At 39.8% G+C, this 27,976-nt stretch overlaps 1 protein-coding gene across 1 annotated transcript; it reads right to left on the bottom strand.

Annotated features, from left to right (window-relative positions):
- Positions 1 to 1,453: 1,453 nt before the first annotated feature.
- IL12RB2 (interleukin 12 receptor subunit beta 2) lies at positions 1,454 to 27,745 on the bottom strand. Its single transcript, XM_054037803.1, has 15 exons — positions 27,665 to 27,745; positions 25,694 to 25,909; positions 24,548 to 24,662; positions 23,865 to 24,040; positions 23,444 to 23,586; positions 22,285 to 22,429; positions 18,510 to 18,589; positions 14,278 to 14,497; positions 12,941 to 13,129; positions 11,817 to 11,918; positions 11,576 to 11,731; positions 7,022 to 7,159; positions 4,941 to 5,028; positions 2,487 to 2,586; positions 1,454 to 2,173 (listed from the first exon to the last, which is right to left on the bottom strand). Exons 1-15 carry the CDS (start codon positions 27,720 to 27,722, stop codon positions 1,631 to 1,633), a joined length of 2,469 nt encoding a protein of 822 aa, XP_053893778.1. The 5' UTR covers positions 27,723 to 27,745; the 3' UTR covers positions 1,454 to 1,630.
- Between the last annotated feature and the right edge of the window lie 231 nt (positions 27,746 to 27,976).

Raw genomic sequence — 27,976 nt, forward strand, 5'->3', positions numbered from 1 at the left:
TGAATTCAAGTATGAAATAAAATGAGAAATTGTTACAAGCAAATAAAAATGAAACCACGTGTCTAAAACTTAAGCTAGCAAACTTTGGTTGAAGGCTTTGTTTTAAGGTGGCCTTTCCCACCCCCAGTCTGCCAGCAATAGTAGACTGATCCTTTTCTTGGTTAGGATCTTGCAAAGGTGCTTGTGCCTTTGTTGTCTTAGGTGAAAGATTTAGCTTGGGTGTCTCTACCCCATTCTTTTACCTTTTGAAGTGGATTCTTCTGAGGGTCACTCTTCAAAGTAAAGTTCATTCCATCAGTAAAGGAGGAGACATGGAGTCTGGTGATGAAGGAGGCGCGATGCTTTCTTCCCCTACTTGTTTGCTGAAATCCAAATTGTTCTGTTTCCTGCCATCATCTTCCCCTACTGTCTTGAAGACCCTGTTTACATCTTATATGTAAACTGAGGTAAACTCACACTTCTTTACTTAGAACAGGCTTGTTTAACAACTTTTGCCTAGGCAGAGCTGGTTCGTTTTGGAACATGTGCTAATATCAGATGGGGAATTCACAACTTTACATATAATGTTGCTACATACATTTCCCCATGATAATTTGACCAGCGAGTTACTAAATTTTCAAATGATACCTCACGAGGCATAGTTTGTACAAAGATTATTACAGTGATGTGTAGGGTGTGAATACAGGGATGCTTTTGATCACAGTCTCCCTCCCCTAAAATAATTTGAGCCCTCAAAGAGGGGGGGGCACCGTCTAAAGTTAATGAGAGGGGATTGTGTGGATTTGCCCTCTGTATTTCTTAGTTTTCAAAGGTTTCAGTTTAGCCACATTCTGAACAGGTACGAGGCAGGGATGGGCAGCCTTTACCCCACATCAATGGTGATCACACCCCTCCTCTCCCACCCTGCTTTGTGTCTGTTGTAGTCCCCCACACAAGTACATATACCAATTAAACCCCCCCGCCCCACTAAATATTAAAAACAGTAAGGCACTGATTCAAACAGAGCCATTTAAATATAAGGGACTTCCACCTTCAGCTCTGAAGGCAGTGGCGCCACCAGCAGCAGTGTGAAAGAATGGCATATTGAACAGCTGCCAAGGTGTAAGATGGATGCCCTGTCTCCCTCAAACCTCGAGTTAGTCATAGCTGTGGGTACAATGTGCACAGTAAGGGTTCCCCTTCCCCCCCCCCCCCCCAAAAAAAAAAAACTACTCATACACACCCAGAATACATTCAGTGCCATTTCCTCCCTCACCCAGTTAAAGAACCTCTGCTCTACCTTAAAATTGAACTTTTGGCAGTTAATATATAAATATGCTCTGCTGTAAGAACTCTCAACTTCTTATCTGTATGAACATGTCACCTACCTCAAGAGCAGGTTCTCATAAGATCCACACAAGAAAGAGGTGCAAAACATGTACTATCTTACAAAGTAAGACACAAAACACAACTCTAGCCATGTGTATGTTTAGATTTTACACCTTTCCTTTAAATTACATGAAGTGGATGAGTTGGTACTATCAAACTAAAAACAATTTTGTGATTTGTTCATTTGACTAAAGTGCGCAGAACCTGGCCAGAATACAAAAAACAAACAAACAAAAAAAACCAGACATACAAGCTGGACTGCTTAGTCTGTGAAAGAATTGCAGTCAATTTTTACTGCATCCAAAGTAAGTTTCCCTCCACAAGAAAACATTGGCATCAGAAGAGGAGTTGTTGGGAAAATGGAGAAGGATTTGCATTCAAATTCATTGCTTTCTTCATTCGTGTCCATAATGGGAGACAATATGTTTGAAGGCAAATAGTTCACAGTCATGTCTGTAAGTGGATTAGTAAGGTACTCAGAAACAGTTTGAATTTGCTCTGTTCCCTCCAGTACTACTTTTTTGTACAAATAAGGCAGGTGACACTTATAATTGTCTCCATCTGGTGTGCTGGGGGCCAAAGGTTTGTACTCAGAGTTCTTTTCAGTGGATTCCTGATTCTCAAAGCTGTTTTCTATTGTTTGCCAATTATGACCTTCACTGTTTTTAATGTTGTTGAAGATGGGTATGTCCTTGAAAGCCACTGGTTCCCTTTTTATGAAGACTTCCTCTACTTCTATAGTTTCAGGCTCTTCAAAACTGCTGAAGTAGCTTAGGAACTGATTGGAATCTAAGTTCAGCTCATTCTGATGGGTGAGGAAAAATATTCATTATTCAGAGAGTATCTTCTACCCTGTCAAAATGCAAATAGCTTTCACACAACATCCTTTCTAATACTGCTAATCCTAAAAGTAAGTTTTTGCATTGTCCTTGTATCAGGCTGATATGTGATAATCTTAACAGGCCATAACATTCACAAAGTCGTTTCCTGCAATCATCCCACTGACCATAAATTCACACTTTCTTTGTACCAAGAGATTACGGACATGTATGGCCAAAATCATTTTTAAAGTGAGCATGACAAGCTTAGTATAAAAATAATTTTGAAAGGTGACTTACCTCTACAGAGGAGAACTTTTTAGCCCATGTTGAGTTAGCTGGGTCTGGAATGGCTTTTCTGGACCATTGAGGTACAAGGACAGAAAGGAGTGAGCATAATCTACAAACAAATGGAACATGTTGGCATTAAAATCGCGATTGCTAATTTCTGCAAATGTAATGGCTTCAAACTATAATCTATACATCCTCACATTTAAATTTGACATATTAAATTGGGACACCACACAATGCCAAGATACCAAATAATCAGTGTTTTGCTCAGTGTAGACTGCTTTAGTCTGAGCCGGTAGAAATTCCAGCCTGCCAGTATTTGGTAATTTGCAATTTACTTTGTTGGAACTTGTATTAAAGCAATTTAGTTTAAGCTCAATCTGGATAAAACTGTTGTGATGTTGACTGGTAGGTTCTCAAACTCTTCCCTTTGTTAACATCTACAGCTGCTCTCTCAGCTGAGGGCACCTGCCAACCTACACTCAGATGGTTTGCAGACTTAGGGTCTTGCTATATTTATTGCTGCTCCTGGATTCCCCAGATGGCAAGTGACAAGAAATCTCTTATTCAGATTTCAACTGGCCGAGACATGCACTTTTTCCTTTCTGAGGTGGGCTGCACATCTGTTTACCTCAAAACTTGACTATTGCAGAAAACTCTGCCGTGAGTTAACCTTGAAGAAGCTAGTCTGGAATGCAGCTGCTTGACTTGTCAGGAGGGAAGATAAACAGGAGCACTCTTATACCTGTACTCTGCCCCAATTGCCAGTGACTTTCTAAACCCATGTATGACCATATTTAACCCTAATGGAAGATGCATCTCTGTCTACGCTTTCCATTAGATGGACTTTCAATCTAAACCATGTAAAGTGTACACTAACATTGCATGATGTACACCTCTACAAGCCAATAAACTCTCTTCCCATCCCTGCTCCTAGTGCTGGGATGTAAAAAAGGGTCCTTGAGCATGTTTTTCTTAGCCCCAGTGACTCTGTGCTGAACACCTGAGAAGGCCGAACTTTCACCTTATAGTGTACCAATAGCTTCTAGAGACTCCAGTCAGGGATTGGGTGTGTGTGTGTGTGCACGCGCCCACCCAACAAATAGTCCATTCCTGCCCCCAAAAGCTTAGAATCTAAATTTCTGGCCAGTTCTAGTAGGGATTGTAGTTCAACTCTACACTCTAGGCTGCTGTTTTTATATCCTATCCTAATTTTTCACAGCTGCAAACACTACTATATGCATCTGAAGAAGTGGGCTGTAGTCCACGAAAGCTTATGCTCTAATAAATTTGTTAGTCTCTAAGGTGTCACAAGTATTCCTGTTCTTCTTTTTGCAAACACTACTCTCGCTCTTGTGGCCAAGAGGGCAAGGGACTGTTTCTGAGACACTGATTCTGCATCATAATTTACCACTAAGTGGACAAAACACTGCAAGTAGCTCCCACCTGTAATGCATCACCTCTGTGATGCTACTCCCTTAGAAGTATAGGGATTGCCATACTACATCAGACCAGTGGTCTGTCTAGTCTCAATGGCCAGCAACAGATGCTTCACAGAAACTCCTGCAGTAAGCAGTAATGGAATGGGCTGTCTTCAGGAAGTTTCATCCTAACTCTGATAGTTACAGGTTGGCTTATGCTCAGATGCATGAGGGTTACATCCCTTCCATAGGTCTGGTTTTCTTAAGAAATCCACTAATCTTACTAATGTAACACTGGATATTTTTGTTAATCATATAGACTGAAATTTGCTAAGCTGGAGGCCCAGATAGTGACACTTCTGATATAGCTCCCAAACTTTGTCTCTGCTGTTAGCATTTTGTGGTGGTCACTGAGTCAACAAGCTAGTATATAATCGACTTTGCTTTTTACCTTTAAGTATATCTTAAAAAAAAAAAAGTGGCCCCTTCAAGTTTTTAAATGAATTACATTTGGAAGGTAGCTGATATAGGGGAAATCCCTGTGGCATCAAAACTGTTCTGTAGCAGCAGATAATTAGAGAGCTCTTCTGTTCTATGAACTATATTTTGTTCTGGTCTCTAGACATCTATTACTTCCTTGGTGTGTGTTGCTTTATGAAGACCAATCCCTGCTCTTAAGAGTTTTCCATCTAAGGGCTGGATTCTGTTCTCAGTGAAGTTACCAGGTGTCTCATTTCAATGGGAGAAGGATTAGGTCCTAAGGGTTAAAATTGGGGAAAAAAAAGAAAAGTATGTATCGGGGGGAAGGGGTGCACATTCTCAATTGGTGCATTTCTGAACCTGCATCTATTTACATGTACAAATACCTAACTTTGTGCTGTTTTTATTTAATATCATTTATGCAATTTGTTTGGCATCTTGTAAATTTCAGGTAAAATTTCAAAGGAGTTGAGAACAAGTTGTAAAAAGACATTATTATACATTCTAAAGAGGAAACTACTTTATTTTTGCAATTCAGATCTGATAAAAATAATTCACTTACGCTTTTTGAACAGATTGCACAAAGCAAATGCAGGCTGAAATACCGAAGAAGATGCAAGCAGCCGAAACAATAATCCATTCAGAAGCACCTGTAAATCCAGCAAACCCATGTTGATAAACAGCAAAAATCAGGTTTTAAATATGCTAACTCAACTGTATGGATGGTTGACCTATGAGAGTCCTGGGGTATGCTCTCTTGCTCATAAACGAAAAAGAACTGAGTACATTTAAGAACTGGAATTTGGCATTGCTGAAATGCTAAGAAAAAAGAGAACTTTGTAACATGGGGCTCTCCATTGGGCAATTTCACCCAAGACTGATTGTCTAACATATGCAGCCCTTTAACCTTTTGTCTTGGGCCACTGCACTTAACATTGACATGTGCAGCAAATAAACCTAGAGTCAGTAAGATGGACTATGCTAGTGAACGCTAGGCTAGGCAGAAAAGCTTTTAAACAGTAAATGTACTATGTTGTGTCCGTGAAACAATCAAAATTAGAGCTGGTCAGGAATTTTTTTGACAGAAAATGCAATTTCTGCAAAATCAAAATTCATTGGGGGAACATGTTGATTTTGCTGAAGTTTTTAAATTTTTTGTTAGGGAAACTGAAACACAATATTTTGATTTAGATCGACCCAAACCTGAATACTTCAGTTTGTTGAACTGAATCAAAATATTTCATCTGGGGTCAGTTCAACATGAATCTATGTCTGCCGCAGCTGCCACAGAGCCTCATGGGAACTGTACTTGGAGTGCCTCATGTCCCATTCTCTACAGGCCAGGCTCCCTACCTGGACATCTCCCATGATGCACCATGGCCTCTCCTCTGAACTGCTGTGGTGCATGATGGGAGTCACATAACCACTGTACATGGTAGGAGAGCTGACAAACCAAAATGAAACTTTTTGATATTTACTAATCAATTTTTCTGAACTTTCTAGTATATGTGTAAAATTTTGTTCTTTGACTTTGTCCCAATTTGGGATGAAAACAAATTGCAAACTAAGGGAATTTCCCATGGGTTTGAAAGTCTGATTCTACCAGCTCTAGTCAAAAAATTTAGACAGAGGTCTGACTTTGTAACTGGTATTACAGGCATAATGGTGTGGAATACACACAAAGGGGGAAACTTCTGAATATAGGAAACCTCTGAAATAGCTGAGAATTACAGGAATTTAGAAATAATACTATTTTATTAATTTACTAGAGTCAGTGGGAATTTTGCCATTCATAGATTCATAGACTCTAGGACTGGAAGGGACCTCGAGAGGTCATCGAGTCCAGTCCCTTGCCCTCATGGCAGGACCAAATACTGTCTAGACCATCCCTGATAGACATTTATCTAACCTACTCTTAAATATCTCCAGAGATGAAGATTCCACAACCTCCCTAGGCAATTTATTCCAGTGTTTAACCACCCTGACAGTTAGGAACTTTTTTCTAATGTCCAACCTAAACCTCCCTTGCTGCAGTTTAAGCCCATTGCTTCTTGTTCTATCCTTAGAGGCTAAGATGAACAAGTTTTCTCCCATCTCCTTATGACACCCTTTTAGATACCTGAAAACTGCTGTCGTGTCCCCTCTCAGTCTTCTGAAATAGCTGAGAATTACAGGAATTCAGAAATAATACTAATTTATTTCTTTACTAGAGTCTGTGGGAATTTTGCCATTCACGTCAATGTGAGCATAATCAGGCCCTACTTTATCCCTAGCTTAAATATGTAAGTAGTAATTTGAGGCCACTGGGACTGTTCATATTGAAGTCTGTGCCAAAACTCCTATTACCTTCAGTGAGGTCTAACACTGCTTGCCTTACTTATGTGACCAGTCCCACTGGACTCAAATTACTACTTGCATATCCTCGTTGTCTCTACAGATGTCTTGTGGGAAGGTGGGCAATTGGAAGGGAAAAAAACATGCACAATTTTATAACCAGCTGAAAATATCCAATTATTTTCTCTGTAAGGATTAACAGGAGTAGGTACAATCCAAATCTGTGTGAAAGGGCTGGGGCCAGGGATAGCTAAGGTGTCTTTCTGCTGGCTCATCACACAAAGGTCTTAAGATGAAGCTATTTGTTACTTTCTAGGTAAACCAGTTCCTCGTTCCCTATAGGGCTTTCTCCAGCCATGGTTGAAGCTGTCATCCACAAAACGTAGTTCACACCATGCTGCAGGTTTTTGATTAAAAATGAATTTCTGGAAGTCTCTTTATGGATGACTGAAAAGAGAAAAAAAGAGAAATCAACAAAGAATCCAGTGTTTTTATTTCTCTTGTTTAATTCTAAAGAACGGAACCCTCAATTCTCCATCTCACTTTTTTCTCCCTCCCTTTCCTTGTTCTCTGAGTCTTGTCTTCACTGCTTGCTCCTACTCTTAGCTACCCATATTTATTTTTCTTCATAACCTATGCTTTGAACAGGATCCTCCTTCACCAAGTACCCTGCTTTCTCCTCTAAATCTCTGTGCAGCTTCTTTCATGAAGCTTTTCCAACCCAGCTCTCTGTCCCCTTTGCCCTTTTGAATCTGAGTCATTATCTTGTTATCCTATTTGTCTGAATTAGATCATATGCTGCTCAGGGTAGGTACTATGATTGCCATGTTTGCTAAGCACTATGTATGCGTAAAGGACTTTGTAAATAACTATGTCCTGTACATAAAGAATGTACAGTACCATTTTCTGCCCTATTCTAACTGGTGTGATTCCTAAATTGTAAAGGAACACTAAGCACAGATGAGTAGTGTTCATATTTGAGCAGCTACTTTTACTTTCTATGGGCTGCTCCTGCAATGAGCTCCAAGAAGGATGGACTCAAATTCCCATGCAGAGCCGTACTTCAAGTCAGTGCAGCTTCATGTGGTCACAGAAGTCTGCCTATGCAGCATTTGTAATAGGACGGGGGAGTGGGGAAAGGGGAGACAGGTTTACAAATTATATACACGTGCTTTCATTTTCTATCCCAATGATTAAGGCTACGATTCTGCCACAGATGTCACGCATTCCGTGACTTTCCGTGACTTCTTCTGGGGCACGGCTGGAGCAGCTGTCAGCCCCAGGGCTGCCAGAACAGCTGCCTGGCGGCCAGCCCCAGGGCCACTGGACCAACTGACCAGGAGCTCAGCCCCAGGGCCACCGAAGCAGCAGTCCCCCAGCCTGCTGGAGCAGTGGCTGGGGTTGGGTCAGCAACCATGGGGCTGGAGCAGCAGCGGTCAGCCCCTGCCGCAGAAATAGCACTGGGGCTAAAGCAGCTGCAAGTCCCGGCGGCACTCTTTGTCCCTCCTCCCGCAAGCGTATTTTTAGTAAAAGGCAAGGACAGGTTGTGGGCTTCCATGAATTTTTGTTTATTGCCTGTGACCTGTCTGCGACTTTTACTAAAAATCACCTTGATCGTCCTTCAGCCCTCGTATAGATTGCGCCAATCACAACACATCTTCCATTCTTCTCATATCCTGGCCTCCCTTCTCCGGGTACGGCCATATCTTTTCACAATAAAGTTTTCCCATCTCTTTGGAGGTTGGCCGAGCGGTTGTTTCAGTTCCCATGGGTACCACTCGGCAACAGCTGCAGTCCATCAATTGTCAGCGAGCCTCGCTATATGCCCTTCGCATTTTACTATGCCTGCTCTCAACAACGTTGTGCACTCCACTCTGTTGTCTGATCACTTCTTTGGGGATTCAGTTGCAGACTGAAATTCCCAGAATTCTTCTTTCCATTGCCCTCTCCGTGACAGACAGTTGCTGCTCCTCTGACTTCATCAGCACCCATGTTTCGCTGCCGTACAATATTGCTGGCAGTACTGTTGAGTTGAAGAGGCTGGCATATGTTCCCTTGTTGATTTTTTTCTTTGGAGGACATCCTTGATAGAATTGAATGCGCACCAACCTGCTTTCTTTCTTCGCAAGAGTTCACTTTCCTGATCATGGCGCATATTAATTTCTTGGCCCAAATAGACATATTGCTCAACTTCTATTTGTTCTCCCTTGATCTGTTATTTGGGCTTTTGGCAAGGTATCAGACCACATAAATTTCGTTTTGGAGCAGTTAATTTTCAGTCCGACTTGGCTGCTTTTTGTGTTGCGTTCTCGCAGCATTTTCTGTAGTTTGATAGTATTTTTGGCCATCAACACTTACTAAAAATACTGTGACAAAATCTTAGCCTTACCAATGATTCATTACTGGTTTTTTCTGAATGTAAAAAATCCCTGCCAGTAGCTCCAAATGGATCAGAAGCTCCCAGATCACAAACTGGTCTGTTCACAGAATTAGGAGCTAGCTAATAGATGCTCATTGAACAGATCCCTAGTGAGTGTCATTTTGAAGCTTTTGTTATTTTATTAAACCTCATTAAAATCCCTTATGGTAGCAAAACTATTCCTCAGACTGTGAACTTGGATGTAAATCCGTGCAGACGTTGGCATGTTTTCTTCTAGACAATAGCTATCTTGTACTGCCCCGTTACCGTAGTACATGAACACCTCACAATCTTTTAATGTATTTATTCTTACAACACCTGGTGAGGGAGGAGAGTACTACTGGCTTTTTTTTTTTTTTTTAAGCTGACAGGGTGTTGAGGCACAGAGAGGCTAAATGACTTGCTCAAGGTCATACAGGAATTCTGTCAGAGCAGGTAACTGAATCTACATGTCTCAAGTCCTAAGCTAGTGCCCTTACCACTGTCCTCCTTCTCTGGGTTAGCTATTTGTGTAGAAATAAACTGCATTTACATAAGGAAGAAAAACAACTTGATAAAGCACCGAGGACAAAATTAAAAACTAAACTTGCTCCTATAAAATTACTTTAAAGGTGAATGAGAGTGTGCTTTCTTTTTTTTGCTTCTTTCCAATATTTTTTTTTTTTAAAGTTCTGAATGCATTTTGTCAGGAGGCTGTTGGGAGTGAGGGGGAGGGGGTTGGCCTTTGTTTTTAAGTGTGGAAGTGGTTTTTTTCCCCCCTCTTTCTTAGAAACAATAACTCTTCCCTCTGTCTGTTGGCAGAATTCTTGGATGCCTCAGAAATGTGGACTTGGAGGGTTCTCATTCCATAATGGAGGAGCCAGCAGGCCAAATCCTTATCCAAGACATTTTCTCCAATTCTTTAGTTAAAAGGGGTGTTGTTAAAAAAGAAAAAAAAACATAGTTTTAAGCAGTGACTATAAACTGCTTCCTCTCTCAGGCTCCAATTCTACAACCACTTACATTCTTAACTTTACTACTGTGTGCTGTCCTATTGATTTCAGTGGAACTACTCACAATAATAAAGTTAAACACATGCATAAGCAACATCAAGGTCTCAATTAGGTTTCGGTTCCGTGATATCTCTGATGCCATAAACTTACTACTTCTCTGATCACACAAAATACCTGGGTAGATAAGACCTGAATTTCATTTAAAGGAAGGTAAAAAAAAAAAAAAAAAAAATGCCTTGTAGGTCATCTTCATACATACTTAATGAGCAGAAGACCCACCCCAGCATCATAGAGATACTACAGCCTGAGATTTGTAGCCTTCCCACAGTGATTACTTGACCTGATCATACCCACAGGTGCTGTCAATAAGGAACTTGAGAGCAGAGAAAAAAGTGGAATTTAGGGTTTGTTTTGTTTGGTTACAGTGTAAAAGGTGAGTCTATATATGGGCTGTAGCAGAAAATAGCTGCTTTTTATTACTGATTCTATGTAAAGACAAAGATGTTTAATTGGGCAGGAGGCACTTGAGAGATATAGTGTTATAAAACAGTAAAGGACCGTTCAGTTGAAGTGATGCAAGTGGGAGTAAGGAGAACCGAGCATGTGTGGCTGTAACAGAGGTAAGTTTTTTGGGTTTTTTTATTAGTCTTGAGAACCTAGAAAGAATACAGAAGAATTAACACTATTGTGGGTGAGGTAAGACTTATATTATCCTGCAATACAATGATTACTAGATATTGCCTGAATATTGGATTTTTTTATCCTTGGGATATCACTGGTTAGTGGTGAAAGATCACTCTCACCTCAAAAGATGTTTGTGAGGTGACATTTTGAAAGGCATGTTTGTGTTTTAAGAACTCTGTTGTTGCAGTGCCTGGATACAATTGAGAAAGGAATGTATATGGGTTTGTTTCTTCTGGGAGGGCATGGTGGATATAGGAATTACAGTGTTCATGGGATAATAGATGACTTGCACAATAAGAAAGTGGTGTGTGTGTGTGTGTGTGTATATGTATGTACTGATTAAAAACTTCATTGGTATGTGTATATCCTGAGTGACTTCTGAGTAAATCTGTTACCTTATCTATCTATAACTAAAAGGGACTACATCAATTACTGTTAAGTAGCTTTAAGTAGATAATTCAAGGGTAGCAGTGTGCACAGATATCCTATTTTTGTCTTGCTAGTACAAGTGACACACTTTTAAAAACGGACTCTCCAGTCCCTTCTGCAGATATTTTTAGTAGAGAGAGGCCCCAACCAAAACCTGGAATCGGTTGGCTCCAAACTCTGGGGAAGTTCAGCTCTGGAGCCAAGCCTTGTGGCTTTTGGGCTCATGTGTATCTTTCTAAATGCATTTTTTCCTCTTACCTAGAACAGCGGGGTTCATATTTTCATTGTCCTGTACAAGAACAGGGTTTATATTCTGCTTATTTTTTGCCAGATACCTACCATACACTTTAGGGCCTTCCTCTGAGTTTTTCTTCTGCAAGTATATATTGTAGCTAGTGATACAGCCCATTTGCTGGTGGCCTGGGATTTCTTCCCATGAAACCCAAACACCATCTCCTTTTACTGCTGCATAAACCTGGGGGCCAGCTGATGGTGCTGCAAAACACAAGATTTTATTTTTAAGGACAAACGTTTAGGCTAGTTTAAACAAAATGTCTCGTACTGAATAGCCAGAGCTTGCCTTCCTGTTTCGAGTATCCTCTAGCTGAAGCCACTTGTCCAGCTCTGTTCCTATAAAGTGCAAATACGCTGATGTCATAGCATACATCATGCTTTATGTTCTCTGAAACGAGAGAGATCAGATATGTGGTCAATTGAAATATTATTAACACAATTACCTAACCATCTAAAGTGGAGACTAGGCTTCAATTTTATTACATATATTCTTCAAATTGAGCAAGAGGCTCTATATGGTCTCCTCTCTGGCAACTCTCTGTTTGTGTAAATAGCTTTAATGTTTGTGAAAGCTAACAGTCCTGAAGACTGAAGTCCTTTATGTAGCCATGGAGTGGGTATAGCATGAGTCACCACAGTGGAAGAAAAATCAAAAGTCTGAGCAAATCTCTTCAGCCATTTTTGAGTAATGGGAAAGCAGAGGAGGAAACAAGCTGTTACCCAGTTCACAGTTTTAATATATATGATTGATGGCTGCTATAGCAAAGCCAGATTGGAAGCAGTGCCAGTGATGGCCTCCTATCCCACATTCAGAACCATGGAATATGAGCACCTCCCCACTAGAAGGGTCTCTGGGGGTTGTGAGATGCTGCTAGTAACTCACTCTCCTTCTGGAGAGTACAAGATAGTAGCATGAGCTTGCTGGTTGTTTTCTGGTCTACTCCAGAGACAGAAGGGTCCTTACTCCCGAAAGGTCTAATAAACCAACAAGGTACAGTACCAGTACAGTATATTGGAAAGACTATTTATAATAGTAATGAGCAAAGTACTACTGCCTAGATAGTCCTTCAGCATACTTTGTACTGATTCTAAGTTCCCTTGTTAATCTGTTTCAGTGTTCAAACTTTGCGTAGCACTGTTCTTAAATCATCTGGAAGGGACTACTACTTATGGAATGCGAGAGAACTGACACAGAACAGTCCATTTACCAGTTACAAACATACAAGGAGTCACTGACAGTCTAACCTAGCGCAACTAAGATTATTACATAGCAGCCACTAACTATTTTTAAATGCTTTCAATACTGTAACTGTTCAGCTTGGTCTAGTAGAAATTAACATTGAATCAGATGGTTCCCAACACAAAGCTTTCTAATTGGAAGGAGAATCCACTTCTAAACTGTACAATTACCTGATATTATTGTGGACAAATTGGATGCTGGAAATTTTATCCAGTTCAGATGGGGTTCAGGGCTACATGTCTTTGCCCATTCCACTATATATCCATTGAAGGCTGCAGATTCAATGGGAGGTGCCCAAATGACAAAGATGCTGGTATTCCCCATTGGTGTAACAGAGATGCTCTGCGGAGGAGGTAAATCTTAAAAAGGAGAAAAAAACACACAAGTTGCCTGTAACACTCCCTTAAACAATATCACTTATTTGAATCTGTTACTCATGGTCTGTTGTATTTTGACTTGGTAGATTGGATACGTGCAGTTGCTCCCTTTCTTCATCTTAGCGCTACACAGTGTACAAAATCCTTCATCAGAGAGAAAAGCTCTCTGTGCTAGTCTGATTACAACTAAGCTGCTAAAACGGTGGGGTTTGTGTGTTGTTTGGCTGGGTTTTTTTTATTGCCATCTGGCATCATGGTACAGCAACAGGAGCACTGCTACCTTTACTCCTTAATGTCCATGGTCTTCCCATGGTTTCTACCTACCAACCATTCTAATTACACCCATGCTTCCACCAAGAGTCTGGAACATGTCTGATCCACATAAATGTAAAATTTTGCTTTCAGACACAGGGCCACATTAATCTCTTCTGCAGGAAAAAGCTGTGGGAGGGAAGTTGGTGACAAAGGTGGGTTAGTAAGTTGCTATCTACCACTGAAGTATGACCATGCCACATATCTGACCTTGGTATAACAAACATGGTTGAGTTGTGTCCACTCAGCAGCGTTTTTCACAATACAGTCCTGTATCAACTGTCTCTATCCATCTTAGGCAGCCTAAGTAAAGAGGGCCTATATCAACCCATTCTCAGCAGCTGATATGCCATACTGCCTCAGTTGGGGAGAGAGTGTCTAGAAATAGTAATGCAGAGCTGAATAAGCAAAACGTGGAGCAATGCACCCTGTGAATATCCTACTACAAAGTTAGGGCAGGGCCCAGTAGTGGATCCCATCGATAGTTTAAAAATAAGCATTACTCCTGGGCTACAAGAAGGCAACTATGTGCCAGCCTAGGCTGCAGAGAAGGATGAAACCTGGCTAGTTGAATATTAACCATGATACGTGGACACAATGTGCTTAGAGCCAATCATATTGCTCATTAATTACAACCTCTGACAAATTATTAGCAGAGACCACAAGCTTCATAAGCACTAATCGTAACTGTATAAAGAGGTAACAGGGCTTTGAATGACCTTCTAACTTAAAAGCTGAATACGGCAGAACACAGAGTTCTGCTCTGTTCAAAAGCAAGAGCCAATATTTCTCGTAACTCAAGCAGTAAAGGTGTTTACCTAAAATACTTAGATCAGTAATGATGGACGTTGGAGATGAGTTTCCTTTTGAATTATGAGCATAGATCATTATGTTATAATCCGCCTTGGGGAGGACTCTAGTGAAGTGGGTTTGTGTGGTAATGTTCACATCTGTCGTTCTAGGACTCTTCTGGTTTAGTGCTTGAAAGGTCAGTGTGTAATGCAGGATCTTTCCTCTTGCTTCTGACTTGCTCATAACCTACAAAGAAATATACCTTATTACTTTTCCCCATTATTTTCCTGGCAAGATCACAAATATTCAAAAAAAGGAATTTGCCAAAACGGTTAAGAGCACCTTGCACTAGCGCCGTTCAATTGAAATTAATTAACTGAAGTGCTTCAAGAGACTTTGGAAAGTTTTCACGTCTGCTCTTCGATAAAGATGTTGTTAACTGTCTGAGAACTATACATCTTACCAAGAGCTAGGGCTAGTCGTTCACAGGAGCGTCTGGTGCCTTTACAATAGCCTGTGCATAATGCATGTACAGTATAAAGGTTCAATAGAGTAATAATTAAACTCAACAGAAAAGGTACGATACCTAAAAAAATTTGCATAAAAGTATATGCCAGGAGAAGAGGCTGTAATAACTGATGAGAAATCCTGTCTAGAAAAAGCCATGAATTCAGATCAAATATTTAGAATATAATGGGGGAGTTATTTGTTTTTTATATACATAAAGGCTTTTCATATTCAAGATGTACCAGAGCCTTCTACACAGTAACATTTTGTTTCTGTTAATTCTGTAATTATGAAACAAATGCAGCAGCTACTAAAGAATCACCATTGGATGTTAGAAAATATATTATGAAGACTGGAGAAAGTTTGAGGATCCTGCCATTTCCACTCAGTATCAAAAACAGCAATGGGCTCTTCCAGCAGAGAGAAACCGAATGAGAGGCCACAACCCCTACTGTTGAAGGGAAGTGTGCTGGTGCAAGCCCCATCTACTGATGGAGAGTGCTGCAGCTACACTGACATAGAATCCTCCCAAAGTAGCATCAGGCTTGCAAAGGCAAAAAAAACTGTAACAAAAACTGAGACTTCAATAGTACTTTTGTTATGAACCTGCTATCTTCTGTTTTTTAAAGAATCTATTTAGATGGCATAGGCATATCTTGGTTTGTTTTTTTTTAATTCATATGCAGACACTATAGCGATCAAAGGGACACTACTCTGTAGCTTAGATACCAAATACGACCTACCTTAAATTTATAATCTGACAACATTCTCTAGTTCACTCACCATTATTATTATTGTTCATAAGTCCATTGCAATTTATATAACAAAATATATAGCAAAGAGATGTTGGCTGAAGTTCTATGGCCTGTGTTCTACAGGAGGCCAGGCTAAATGATCATCAAATGGTTCCTTCTGGCCTTAAAATCTATGCCAAGATACATACTAATTCTATGGCAGAGAACCTTAATTAATTGCAAAACTTTTAGCTCATAAATGAACTATTTGAGCTGCAATTATACCTTTAAGGAAAAGTCCTAGGGAACTCAATAAGGCTGTACAGACTGTTATAGGTTGGTTTCAAATGATACAGAAAGGTTATTCTGTTAAATAACTTTTCCTTAAGGGAAATAAATATATAAAATTTTAATTCAGCTTTCCCTCTCTGTAGAGGAGAGGGATGGAAAGCTGGTATTTGTGGGACCTGTGGTAAAACAATGGCTTATGTCCTGTGGGGTGGTTCCGTGGAGGCTAACGCATTCTGTTTCCCAGAGCTGTCTCTGTAAACTAACAAACCTGAGATCAGTAATGTTGGTTGACTCCATTCAAAAACCATGAAAAACAATGCACTTATTTGCTAGATAGCTTTGTGTGCATTTAAAAAAACCCACTGTGTTTTTGCTTCTGCTCAAATGCCTCTTCTACCAAGTAGCTACACGTAATTAAAGTAATGCTTATGGCTAGGGTTTTCAAAGGAGTTTAAGGTCGTTAGGCACCTAAATCCCATTCAATCAAATCAGTTCACTGGGAATTGGTCACCTAACTCCTCCTTTGAGAATCCCCATTGCAAAGTTGTGCCATTCGCTACTACCTTAGCTACACTTCAGTGCTGAAAGGATTTTTTTTGTGAGAAAATGATTCATTAGATGCTGCTATCCAGGGGCAAGGGGAGAGGGAGGTGGAAATATAAAGAAGAAAAATCATTGCTCATGTAAGACCTGCAAAAAGATATTCTACCTGTGCTCCCTCTGCTGTGGAAAATTACTAAGGAACACCATCTTGGGACCTGTGACGGTTCTGGAAGCACTGATTAGAACAATAGACAGATCTCAGGAATTACTACTTCTGTCTGCCTAATACAATAAAAGAAAATAGATTCTTGTGTCCCCTCGTATACAATCTCCCTGTTGTAAGTTTTTATAATATGAACACACTACACATGGGCTATAGCTTGTCCATTAAAGGCTCGATTTCAAGCCCATTGTCCTCCATGTAGTCTTTCCATACAAGCCGATGAGCTTTGAATCAGGTCCTAATTCAGAATCTCCTCTGACGACAGCTGGGAGAGCTGTCATTTTCTGGAAAAAATATACCAGCACATCTTTACTCCTTTCCAGGAAGGGGTATAGTCTGATCTAACACTTCTCTCATGTGCGTATATTCCTTATGAGAATAAAGAATTGGAAAAGAAACTCAGGAAATCGGAACGACTTCGAGAACAACTGCTGTGGCTACCAATCATCATGACTGTGGTCTGTCACTAATCTGAATGACAAACTATCTGTTTGTTCAGTGCTTTTCACATCTTCCACATCTTGCTTCAGACCCTCAAGATACCTATAATAACTAACTCAGCCACTGTTCCTTCCAATACCCATTTCAAGATGAGGTAACATTTTTCTGAATCAGACAGCTATTTATAGTAATAGTCCTCTTTGCTAGAAAATGATACTCATATCAACAACTGTCCTTTAGTAACCCATTTTCACTTCCTTCCTACCTCTGTTCTAGAAACTGGAGGAAGTACAGTCACACCCTAGGTATTATTTGAAAGCTTATTTAGACTGGTTAACTGTAACTCCTTACCAGAAATTAGCAAGTCAGCAGTGGCACTTCATGTTGGAGAAGGTCTGAATACATTGCTTTTAATTTGCAGAAGCATATTTGTTGTGATTAGAAGTAACAGCTGCTGTGTCAATAACTTACCAGATACAAAGAAAGTGTTACTTCTTCATATAACACAAGAACCTGGGAGTCACCCAATGAAATTAATAGGCAGCAGGTTTAAAACAAACAGAAGGAAGTATGTCTTCACACAATGCACAGTTAACCTGTGGAACTCGTTTCTAGGGTAAGCTGTGAAGGCCAAAACTATAACAGGATTAAAAAAAGAACTAGATACACTCATGGAGGACAGGTCCAACAATGGCTATTAGCCAAGATGGTCAGGGCTGCAACCTCACGCTCTGAGTGTTCCTAGTCTCTGATTGCCAGAAGCTGGGAGTGGATGACAGAATGGATCATTTGACGATTGCCTGTTCTGTTCATTCCCTCTGAAGCACCTGGCATTAGCCACTGTCGGAAGACAGCATACTGGACTAGACTGGACCATTAATCTGACACAATGTGGCCATTCTGATGTTCTTAAATTTTGAAATGCCCCATGAAACTTTCCGCATTTTAGAAGATCCTCAGACTAAGTTATTATAAATAACACCACAAAAGGTATTTCAAAATGTCTTCCCCACAGCAGGGTTGAGAGTTGAAATGTTGGGGAGGGAGATGAGAACATGGGTATTGTCTCTCCTATCTCCCTGGAAGAAAGGGGGAAGTAGTGATGGAGAGCATCCTTTTTTAAAGGAAAGGGGTGGGAAACCATAGCTGGAACACTTTTACTCCCCTCTATCAAGTACTGCTACTCCTACTCCATCCACTGGCAGGAAATGTTGGGACCCCAAAAACTCTTCAGCCAGGAACTGGCTCCCTCTTCACATTCCCCTGCCTGGTGAGTCTTTGCTGCACTGATCAAAGAGGAGAAGAAAACTCACAGGTAGCTGAATTTCCTCTACTCCTTGGTCTGCTCTCTTAAGGAAGGGAGGCAAGGAGGTAGCTCTCTTTCTGCTGTTAGCAGGGGAAGCGGAGCTGTGTTTTTCCTTGCTCTAAGCCCTTTCTCTTTAAACACATAGTAAAACACAGTCCCTGCTTCAAACTTGACTATATACTTTTAAATTCACTTAGATTAGTAAAATCTTACCTTCCAAAAAAGAGTGATATTCTGTGTTTGGGAGTCCATATCCTGCATTATGTACCAGACATCTAACAACCCACTTGGCACTGGTTGGGGGAGAAAAAATGTGTAGAGTTTATGACTGCACTTTGATACAAATCTGCAAAATGTTGAAAGGTATGAGGGAAAACAAAACTAAATTGAAATAGAAATGTTTTTTAAATGGCACAAAACCATGCAGCCAGGAATCCTTGAAGGGACCCTTCTGAATTTTTCATTCATGTATAGTACTTAGTGGTTACAGTGAGAGGCACTTTAGAAATGTTTATAGATGAACGACAATATAAGTACTAAGACAGGTAGGTTATGTTAGTGGTGTGATTAAGTACAAAGAAAACAAGATTCTAGGGCATCCACCCAAACCATAAAACTCAGATACATTCTTAAGGCTACATCCTGCCATCATTCAATTTATAACATCATGCTAACAAGATCAGCTGCTAATAGTTGCATAAAACTTGGAGAGAGTTAAACCATTTCAGCACTAAAACAATTAACCTTGTGGTTATGCCACAGCACTCAAGCACTGGACAGTTTTTTATTCTTACCGGCTCAACATCTGCAAACTTTTCTGTGGCTACTCAAGACACAGCAACAGCTCCATAGATAACATTCTGGTAGGGTTTTTCTTGTATGATTTATATCTATTTGTGACTTACTTTCTTGGTAGAAAGAGCACTAGATCTAAGTTCAATGGGAATATATTGTTTCTTATTATGTTACTGAAAATAATAAATGTTCATAATGAATAAGTAGGGATAGGATAGAGGGACCTAGACAAATTAGAGGATTGGGCCAAAAGAAATCTAATGAAGTTCAACAAGGACAAGTGCAGAGTCCTGCACTTAGGATGGAAGAATCCCATGCACTGCTACAGACTAGGGACCGAATGGCTAGGCAGCAGTTCTACAGAAAAGGACCTAGGGGTTACAGTGGACGAGAAGGTGGATATGAGTCAAGAGTGTGCCCCTGTTGCCAGCAGATTGAGGGATGTGATGGGTGAGGTCTCATCTGGAGTACTGTGTCCAGTTTTGGGCCACACACTACAAGAAGGATGTGGAAAAATTGGAAAGAGTCCAGCAGAGGGCAACAAAAATGCTTAGGGGGCTGGAGCACATGATTTATGAGGAGAGGCTGAGGGAACTGGGATTGTTTAGTCTGCAGAAGAGAAGAATGAGGGGGGATTTGATAGCTGCTTTCAACTACCTGAAAGGGGGTTCCAAAGAGGATGGATCTAGACTGTTCGCAGTGGTAGCAGATGACAGAACAAGGAGTAATGGTCTTAAGTTGCAGTGGGGGAGGTTTAGGTTGGATATTAGGAAAAACTTTTTCACTAGGAGGGTGGTGAAGCACTGGAATGGGTTACCTAGGGAGGTGGTGGAATCGCCTTCCTTAGAGGTTTTTAAGGTCAGGCTTGACAAAGCCCTGGCTGGGATAATGTAGTTGGGGATTGGTCCTGCTTTGAGCAGGGGGCTGGACTAGATGATCTCCTGAGGTCCCTTCCAACCCTGATATCCTATGATTCTATCATTAGTGGTGTCAAAAGTTGTAGTTAGCCCAAAGAAGAAAAATGTTCATGAAAGACCTTTTAAGATTTAGCAGAAATAAGATATCTGATAAGCTTTGCCTAAAGTTTTTAATAAACCCACAGTAGCAAAAATCAAGCAAATTGAGTGTGAAGAAAGGCCAAAAGTTGGTGGGCAATGTGCTCAAGTACTTCAAAATCAGAAAGAAGTAGCAAGATAAGAAGAAAACTAGTAAAACAAAAGATACTACAGACTGGTTCTTCAAAACTGATTTCACTAGTGTATGCTGAAAGAAAAACACCACAACTCAAATAAGCACAAATTGTTACTAATAACCATAAAACAAAAGCAAGGAGCTCATGGACAAATCTGACTGGAATGTGATTGGGATTGCATGCAAGGAGGAGATAAATCCTTAATATAAGCAATGCTAAGAACTCTTGCCCCATATCACCTGTAAATCTCCCACAACTTTATTAATCTTAGCTAAAGGAGGGGAAAAAAGTAGGATTTAGTTCTCCCAATACTAAGCACTATTAGACAGTGAGATGGGGGGGGGGAGGGGTTCAAAGAATCAAAAATGAATTTATCAAACTCAAATATTCCTCCTTCAAGGCTATTTTCACATATATCCTATACAAGGTGCTTGAATATAACATGTCCCATGGCAGGACCAGACCCTATAGAGAATTGAAAATAAGTAGCTTTTTAAAAAATTCATTCTAATATTAAAAACAGAGCTTTGAATTCTGCACATTAGTTATTTTAGGTAATAATGGAGCCATTTTGTACCTATGACTTCTCACTCACACGACTCCCACTGAGATCAGTTGGAATGAGGCTAGAGCATACTTGTTGATTAGTTTGAGATTCTTATTTCACGGGAAAAAGACTAAATACTCCTCCCTACCCTAACTGAAATCCTAACATTTAACTGAAATACTATAGAAACCCAATGTGCGTACAAAGGGTTACAAGAAGGAAATTGTTAGGGGGGAGAAAAGTTCACACTTCTCTCTTGCATCAGTCAATGTTTCATACAGAAACTGATGCTGTCAATGGTGGTAAATTGCATGAGTCATAGTAAAATCCTGTAGGTTTTATAATAACTTACAAATATATCAAAGATATGTGTAAGATCAAAGGAGTTGGTGCCAAACTAACACAACTTTGAGAGACAAACTTCTGAGAACTTTTCTTCTTTAAGAAGAACTGAAAAGCCTGTACTATGTGATTTCATGGGGGTAGTTTGAAGTCAAGCAAGCAAACACATGACCCGATAGTGAGCATCACACACCGTATATTAGAGCTGGCATAAACTGATTAATACCAATTCTCTTTATGGTCTTACTATGTGTTCCTGGAAACTGTCACCTATTCCTACAATATGGAATAGTGGCAACATCTCCTGTTCACCTCATACTTTATTGTGTGTTTAATTGTCAGAACACATGGCCAGATTCTGCTCTGTTACAACGGTGTAAGTCAGAAGTGACTCCACTGACTTCTGGATAGAGCTGTTGGAAAAACGTTCTGTCGGAAAATTTCTCATCAGAAAATGCCAATTTGTTTCAATCAAAATGTTCCACAGAAACATGTCAAGTTAGTTGAAACTGACAACAGAAACCAGGCAGGTTTCTAATGGAAGCCTGCCTGGATTTCCTGCCACCATGCTTAGCCTCCCAGCAGCCCACCTGGTAGGCTGAAGGTAGTGGAGATCCTGAAAGTCCTGGCTTTCAGGGGTGCAGCTCCCAGGCTTGTGGCTCATTGGCAGTCCGGGTTTCCAAGGTCCCCAGCTCCAGGGCAGTATGTCAGGCAGATGGCCCCAGAACCAGGGCTTCCAGCATTCTTAGGAGCCCTGGCTCCTGGGCTCCCTGCCTGTGGGCTCCAAGAGCCTTGGAAACATTTCAAAAAGATCAAAATGAAATAATATTTCAGCTTTTAATAAACAACATTTTTGGAATTCCTGTTTTGGAAGAAACTTCAGAAATTTAATTTTTGTTCCATTTCCAAATGAATTATTTTTTCTGACAATTTGGAATTTCCCAATGAACAGGAATTCCAGTTTCCGACTACCTCTACTTTTGGATTTACACAGCTGTAACTGATGGTAGAATCTGCCCCACACTTTGCATTTATTAATATTAAACTCTTCTCAAACAATTTCTAAATACATTAGACAACGGATTAACATGGCAAACTGCATATTTTATTACCTGCTTCTGGAGTCTGTATTCGAAATGTGCTCCAGTCACTCCACATTCCTCTGTTGGGGTGAAATTTGCAGCAAACCTGAAATTCATACTCTGTATGTGGCTTCAGATCATGTAGATTATATCTTGTAGAATTTAAAATTTCAACCTTTAATGGCATTAAAGCATATGTAATGTTAAACTTAAGAGGAAATAAAGACTGAATGAAGTAATACTCTGAATTATGGATAATTTATATTCTGCCTGAAGCCTGTACTGCTACCCAGGGTTTTCAGAACCCAAAGCAGTTGTAACTTAACGGCCTTTTTTTATGTGGTGTCAGGAATAAATCAATGGGGACAGCTCCTCTGTTTGATAAATAATTGGTAAAAACAGAAATATCAATTTGGGAGTTACAGTACCAGCTATCCTCATGTAGCAAAAAAAAATTAATACAATGCTTAAAACCAATGGCAAACTAATTTAGTGCAACCCTGAATAACCTTTTCAAAAAGAAAAGTGTAATGAATATTTTGGTTTGCAGTTTTCCAACAAAATTCTATAGTTAATAACCTGGAGATAACAAACTCTTCCATTGTTCACAAATTCTGTCCTCAATACTTTATATGATTTCTACTTTTTAAAAACCCTAATATGTTTATTTGAGGTCCGACTTGGATCCTGTTAAAATAAAAGAAAAAACTTCTATTGACTTCAATAGGAGTTGGATGAGGCCCTTCTTCAGCTTAACAAGCGTGGTAGTTTATATGTTTATATCTTGTAACTCAGAAAGTGTAATAATTTTCTGGCTTTTGCAGAGATGCAGCAAGTTACTTAATACATGTCTGAACACAGGGCTATGTCAGACATGAGGGCCGTGATCCTGAAAAGACTCAAATGAATATTTGACTTCACTGAGATTATTCATATTCATAATATTAAGTACACGAATACGTTCTTGCAGGATTAGGGCCTCACATGCAGAAAACTTCAGACCAAAGATGGTGTTTATGATGGATGTTTAATTTAAAGTTAATTTCCGATATGAATTATTGCATTATCCTAAATTTGGTGCCAACAAGAAGAGATGCAAATTTGAAGAAATAAAACCTGGTAAAAATAATTAAACAAAACCAAACATCAGTGACCAGCAACTTCCTTTTTTTCTTGAAAGAATTATTACCATATTCCAGGAGTGACTGTTAACCGGTCGATATCTTAGTCTAAAGCTTTGCGTCTGTTGTTGATCCTGCCACAAGACAGTGCAATTTGTTGCAGAAACATTGTCGAATTTCACTAAAATATCTGTTGGAGAATGAGGTTTCACTAATAGTAAAGACCAAAAAAAAAAAAAAAACAGTTAGATATGCAATGTGATTAGAAATTGTTGTGTAAGATATGATGGAATATAAATTTCAGGTAAATTTACACTGGGTTGCTTCTTTGTTTATATTGCCGTTACTTAACAATAAGAACCCCCATCCAAAGCTCTAGGTGTCTTTGGCAACCTTTTGAAATTTATTCACTAAGGCATATATTGGTATCCTCGACCTCTTCTAACCGGCTCCCTAGATCTGCTCATTTCAGAGACAAGTAACACTTACCTATGTCTATCAACATGAATGTAAAGGGTAGGGAAGAAGCATTTCCTAGTCTATTTGAGGCAGCAACTACAGCTGTATAATTGGATTCAAAATTCAGCTTGGTCAGATTCAGTGAGCCGTATTTAGGATTCATGCTTTCTTCTGCAAAACGTAAGCATTCTGTCTCATTTGTTAGCCTAGAACAAAAGAGAAACCTGTGATTAAAATCTTCAACATGCACTCTGTGGGCCAAATCCTCAGATGGTGTAACTGAGCAGAGAAAAACCTGCCCTGGACCTATATTAGGACGCTGGACAGTTTGAGAATGTTCCCTAGGAAGGGGCAAGCTTAAGCAGCTGTTTAATACCAGTTCCAGTATTAAACATCCAGATTCAAGAGGGAAGCATGTCTAGAAATGGGGTGTAGTCCCTGCACACTGCCTAGCGCAGAAGGTGCTGAGGTAATGTGGTGCAGTATCTGTGGGGAAAAATGTGAGCTGAATAGTCTACTTATGCAACTAGACTCACTTTCATGAACTTGAGTCATATACTGTCTCCATTGTGCTTTTCCCCAAATAGTTTAAACATAAGCCAACTGACTTTTTTGGGGCCTTAATAAAAAGAAATAGGCCTACCAGAAATAGTAAGTTTTCAAGCTATTATTCAACTGTAGGCTAAAAAGAACCTTGTCCATCAGCTACTTACTGTACCACATAGGTAGTGTCTATGTGAGTAAGTCTTCCTTTATCCCAAGTGCAAGTAAGGTTCCCATCTCTTCCATACTGAATACAGGATACATTTCCTGGCTGGTCTGGAGGATCTGAACAGACACTCTTGTCAATATTTGAGGTAAACACTGGTAACAGAGGTATTAAGAAACCCTCTTCTAAACAGTCTTGAGTTTTGTTTTGTTGCCTTTGTTTTTAAAAACAAAGAGTTCAGGGTTCAGGCTGTCTTTTAACCTAGCTCTTTTATGGGAGACTGGCTTTTTACTTACTTAGAAGAACAAATTAAAGCCTCAATTTCGGCAAGCTGTTTTCATGGGCTGACCACTGTGCGGAGCCCCAGTGAAGACAATAGGATTCCACATAGACACAGGGGTCTCAATGTGCACATCCTGGATAGGATTGGGGCTCAAAAGCCTGCCTACAGCAACTGATGACTGTTCTTAAAAAACTTTCTTTCCCCATGAGACAAAAGAGAGTATTAGCTCCCATAGGCTACTGGAAACTCTGTGGGATTCCCATTGCACAGTTTCTTATTCACACTAGGATTCATAGGGGAACTACTGGGAGTTTGTGCCCTGAATTACAAATCTTGGGGATCCACTGGAGGCTAGATCCATCTATGCCGAGACCCTATGTCTGCATTTTGGGGAACCCTGCACCCTCCAATGGAGCAATCTGTTGGGGATTTTTCCATCTACCACTGCCTTGGAATCTTCTGTCCCCTTCACACTAAAAGCGGCATTCCACTGAGGAGGGTGGGAGAGGCACAAACATTAATAAAGCCTCATGTAGTATTTTACAAAGGGGGAAGGGCCAATGTGTTTACAGTGGGCTGGTGATGCATGTGTCCAACCCCTTCCCAAAGTAAAGCATATGATACTACAATGGTGAATGCCCACACATGCACGGGGGGAGATCAGTGTATGGAGGACCACTGAGGCACAATCTGGCCCAGAGTAAATAATTAACTAACTCTGACTATAATAACCTATCCATCACGCAATGGACTCACTAAAGTAGTTATCCCACTACCACTTTGTGATGTGCTTCTCAGAGGTACATCACATCTGATACCCTAGGAAGAAAGTGTTAGAATAAGGAATAGGAAATGGCTTCTCCTTACTTCCAACATAGATGTCAATTCCACAGATGATTTTTCCATTCGATTTACATTTGCAACTAAATGTGTGTCTTCCATATGCAAGGACCATTTCAGAATTATTGAAAATTAGCTCCTTGCATTGTTCACCCTGTTTTAGCCGGCACGAGAGGGTAATGTTTGATCCAGGAAGGACTACCGAATCTGTGCTAGCAATCATGTCTCCTCTTTTGCAATTTTCTACAATACAATGGGAAAAACAAACAGTGTGTATATATAGCAACAAAGAGTCCTGTGGCACCTTATAGACTAACAAATGTATTGGAGCATAAGCTTTCGTGGGTGAATACCCACTTCATCAGACGCCTGGGTATTTATACTCACATGATCCCTTCTTAGAATGTGTAAAGCCTTTTGTTTGAAATTTCCTAGAAAGGTATCAGTATTTATTGCAAAAAATTTATAAAAGGGGTGAAAAAAGGTGCAAAAAATTAACTTCAGTTTTTTTTGGGTAAATATCAGGGTTAATATTGGGGGACAGGAGGACAGAAAAAAAGCAATAGATTACTGAGTTGCCATCTCTCTTTCCGCAGTGGGGAGCTGGGTCCAGGGAATTCTGTCACTTTTCTTTTTAAGGACTTGAGCACTGGAGTGCATTTGTATGCGTGCACATCCTTCACTACATTGCCTTACTTTAACAGACAGCATCACATTTATACTTAGATTAATTTATTATTAACACAAACACATTTACCTAATGTAAAGGATTGGATTTTCTTAACATAATCAGTATTTTCATGTTGAGTGGTCCAAAATTTGTGTAAAAGTGTTTTTTTTTTTTTTTTTTAAAGTAATAGCTTTTCTAAAACTTGGGAGTTTTTTGGAAAAAAATCAGTTATAAACTGAAAACCAAGGGCCTTAAGTATAGGGTATTTTACAAAGCAAAGGAGAATCTTCCACCAGTATAATCCTCTACCATAATCCAGTTCAGAACTCTGGATTATGATTTGTGCCTGGCACTAAATTTTCACTGATTTAAGGGACATCGTGAATGAAAGCCAACCTACGTTCTTACTGAAAAAGTACAATCCAAGGAGCCACCTGAAAGCAGAACTTTATCTTCTCTTTTAACAAAAAACACTATGCATATTGGTGAAATAGCAGCAATCATGCCCCTATTGAGGTGAATGGTAAAACTCCCTCTGAATTCCATGGGAGATATCCCTTATTTTCCTTTTCATAGTTCCTGTGTAGATGCAAGGATAGGTAGGTGTAACACCCAATTCAAACAGAGATGTGCATATACATTTGATGTTGCTCAGTGGCCCTGGAAAATGATGGAGCAGCATTTCTATTTATTTGTTAACCTAGTCAACTCTGTCTATTTGGATTGTATGCAAGATGTGCCTCTCAGGTAACCAACAGCAAACCTCTAACTTTAAATAAATAAATAAATAACTTACTAGCAGTTATTTCCTGTAGTAGCTTTGAATTCACACATCAAACAGAAGTGAAACTTTAGTTATATGCAGTATAAACAAATGAAAGTGAGTTGCCAATGGTTGCATGTATTGGCTCTTATCTTGTGCACCATTTGGTTCTGAAAAGTGCATTCAACGAACACCAGCCTGATTCTCCAATGCCTTGAACTTTGTAGGGTTGTTTACAGTTGTGCACCATGGGTATAAAATGCTGCAAAATCAGAATAGTAGTGTCATACATCCGCTATGACCAGGTGTAAATGACAAGGCGCAAGGCAGCAGAGAATCACATCCACTATTCTTAACAGCGTTACCCAATTAACTGAAAATGATTTTTTTTTTATAAGAAAACAATCCAGGTAGGCATCGAAGTTACAGTAGCGTGACCCTCTGGAACTTTAAAAAAAAAAAAGGAAGGCATTTTCCAACAAAGCACTCAAAGACTGAAGGAGAAACAAATTAAAGTGTTCAAGATTTTCTAAGCAAAGTTTCTGTTTAGAAATCAAACACTAACCTGTTACTGCTTGTACCCAACACCAAATTGTCATGTGCACAAGCCATGTGGAGAACATTTTGCTCTCTAAAGTGAAATGAATGCCCTGTTTTTAAAAATAAAAAACAATATATTAAAATACTCCTGATGTTACAACATCTGCAACTTAGAACATCCAAAGATGCTTGTTGCAATATTTAATAAAAAAAATAATCCTTTCACACACAGGGATAAATTGTGGCTTACTGGAGGCATTGGCTAGAGAGCTTATTGACTGCTTCTGGCAGGCACTGTATCCATGGGAACATATGGACTAAATGTTTCTCCTTCCAC

This window comes from Malaclemys terrapin, chromosome 8 (assembly GCF_027887155.1).
Source record: "Malaclemys terrapin pileata isolate rMalTer1 chromosome 8, rMalTer1.hap1, whole genome shotgun sequence".
Taxonomy (NCBI): Eukaryota; Metazoa; Chordata; order Testudines; family Emydidae; genus Malaclemys; species Malaclemys terrapin.

What these genes read in the sequence shown, in the direction of transcription:
- IL12RB2 (XM_054037803.1), bottom strand. Translation starts at nt 27,722, where the DNA reads ATGTTCTCCACATGGCTTGTGCACATGACAATTTGGTGTTGGGTACAA. An exon ending in AATTGACATCTATGTTGGAA is followed by an intron (nt 24,663 to 25,693) that starts GTAAGGAGAAGC and finishes GTGTCTGTTCAG; the next exon opens with ATCCTCCAGACCAGCCAGGA. An exon ending in ATATCACTCTTTTTTGGAAG is followed by an intron (nt 14,498 to 18,509) that starts GTAAGATTTTAC and finishes ATTTCTTTGTAG; the next exon opens with GTTATGAGCAAGTCAGAAGC.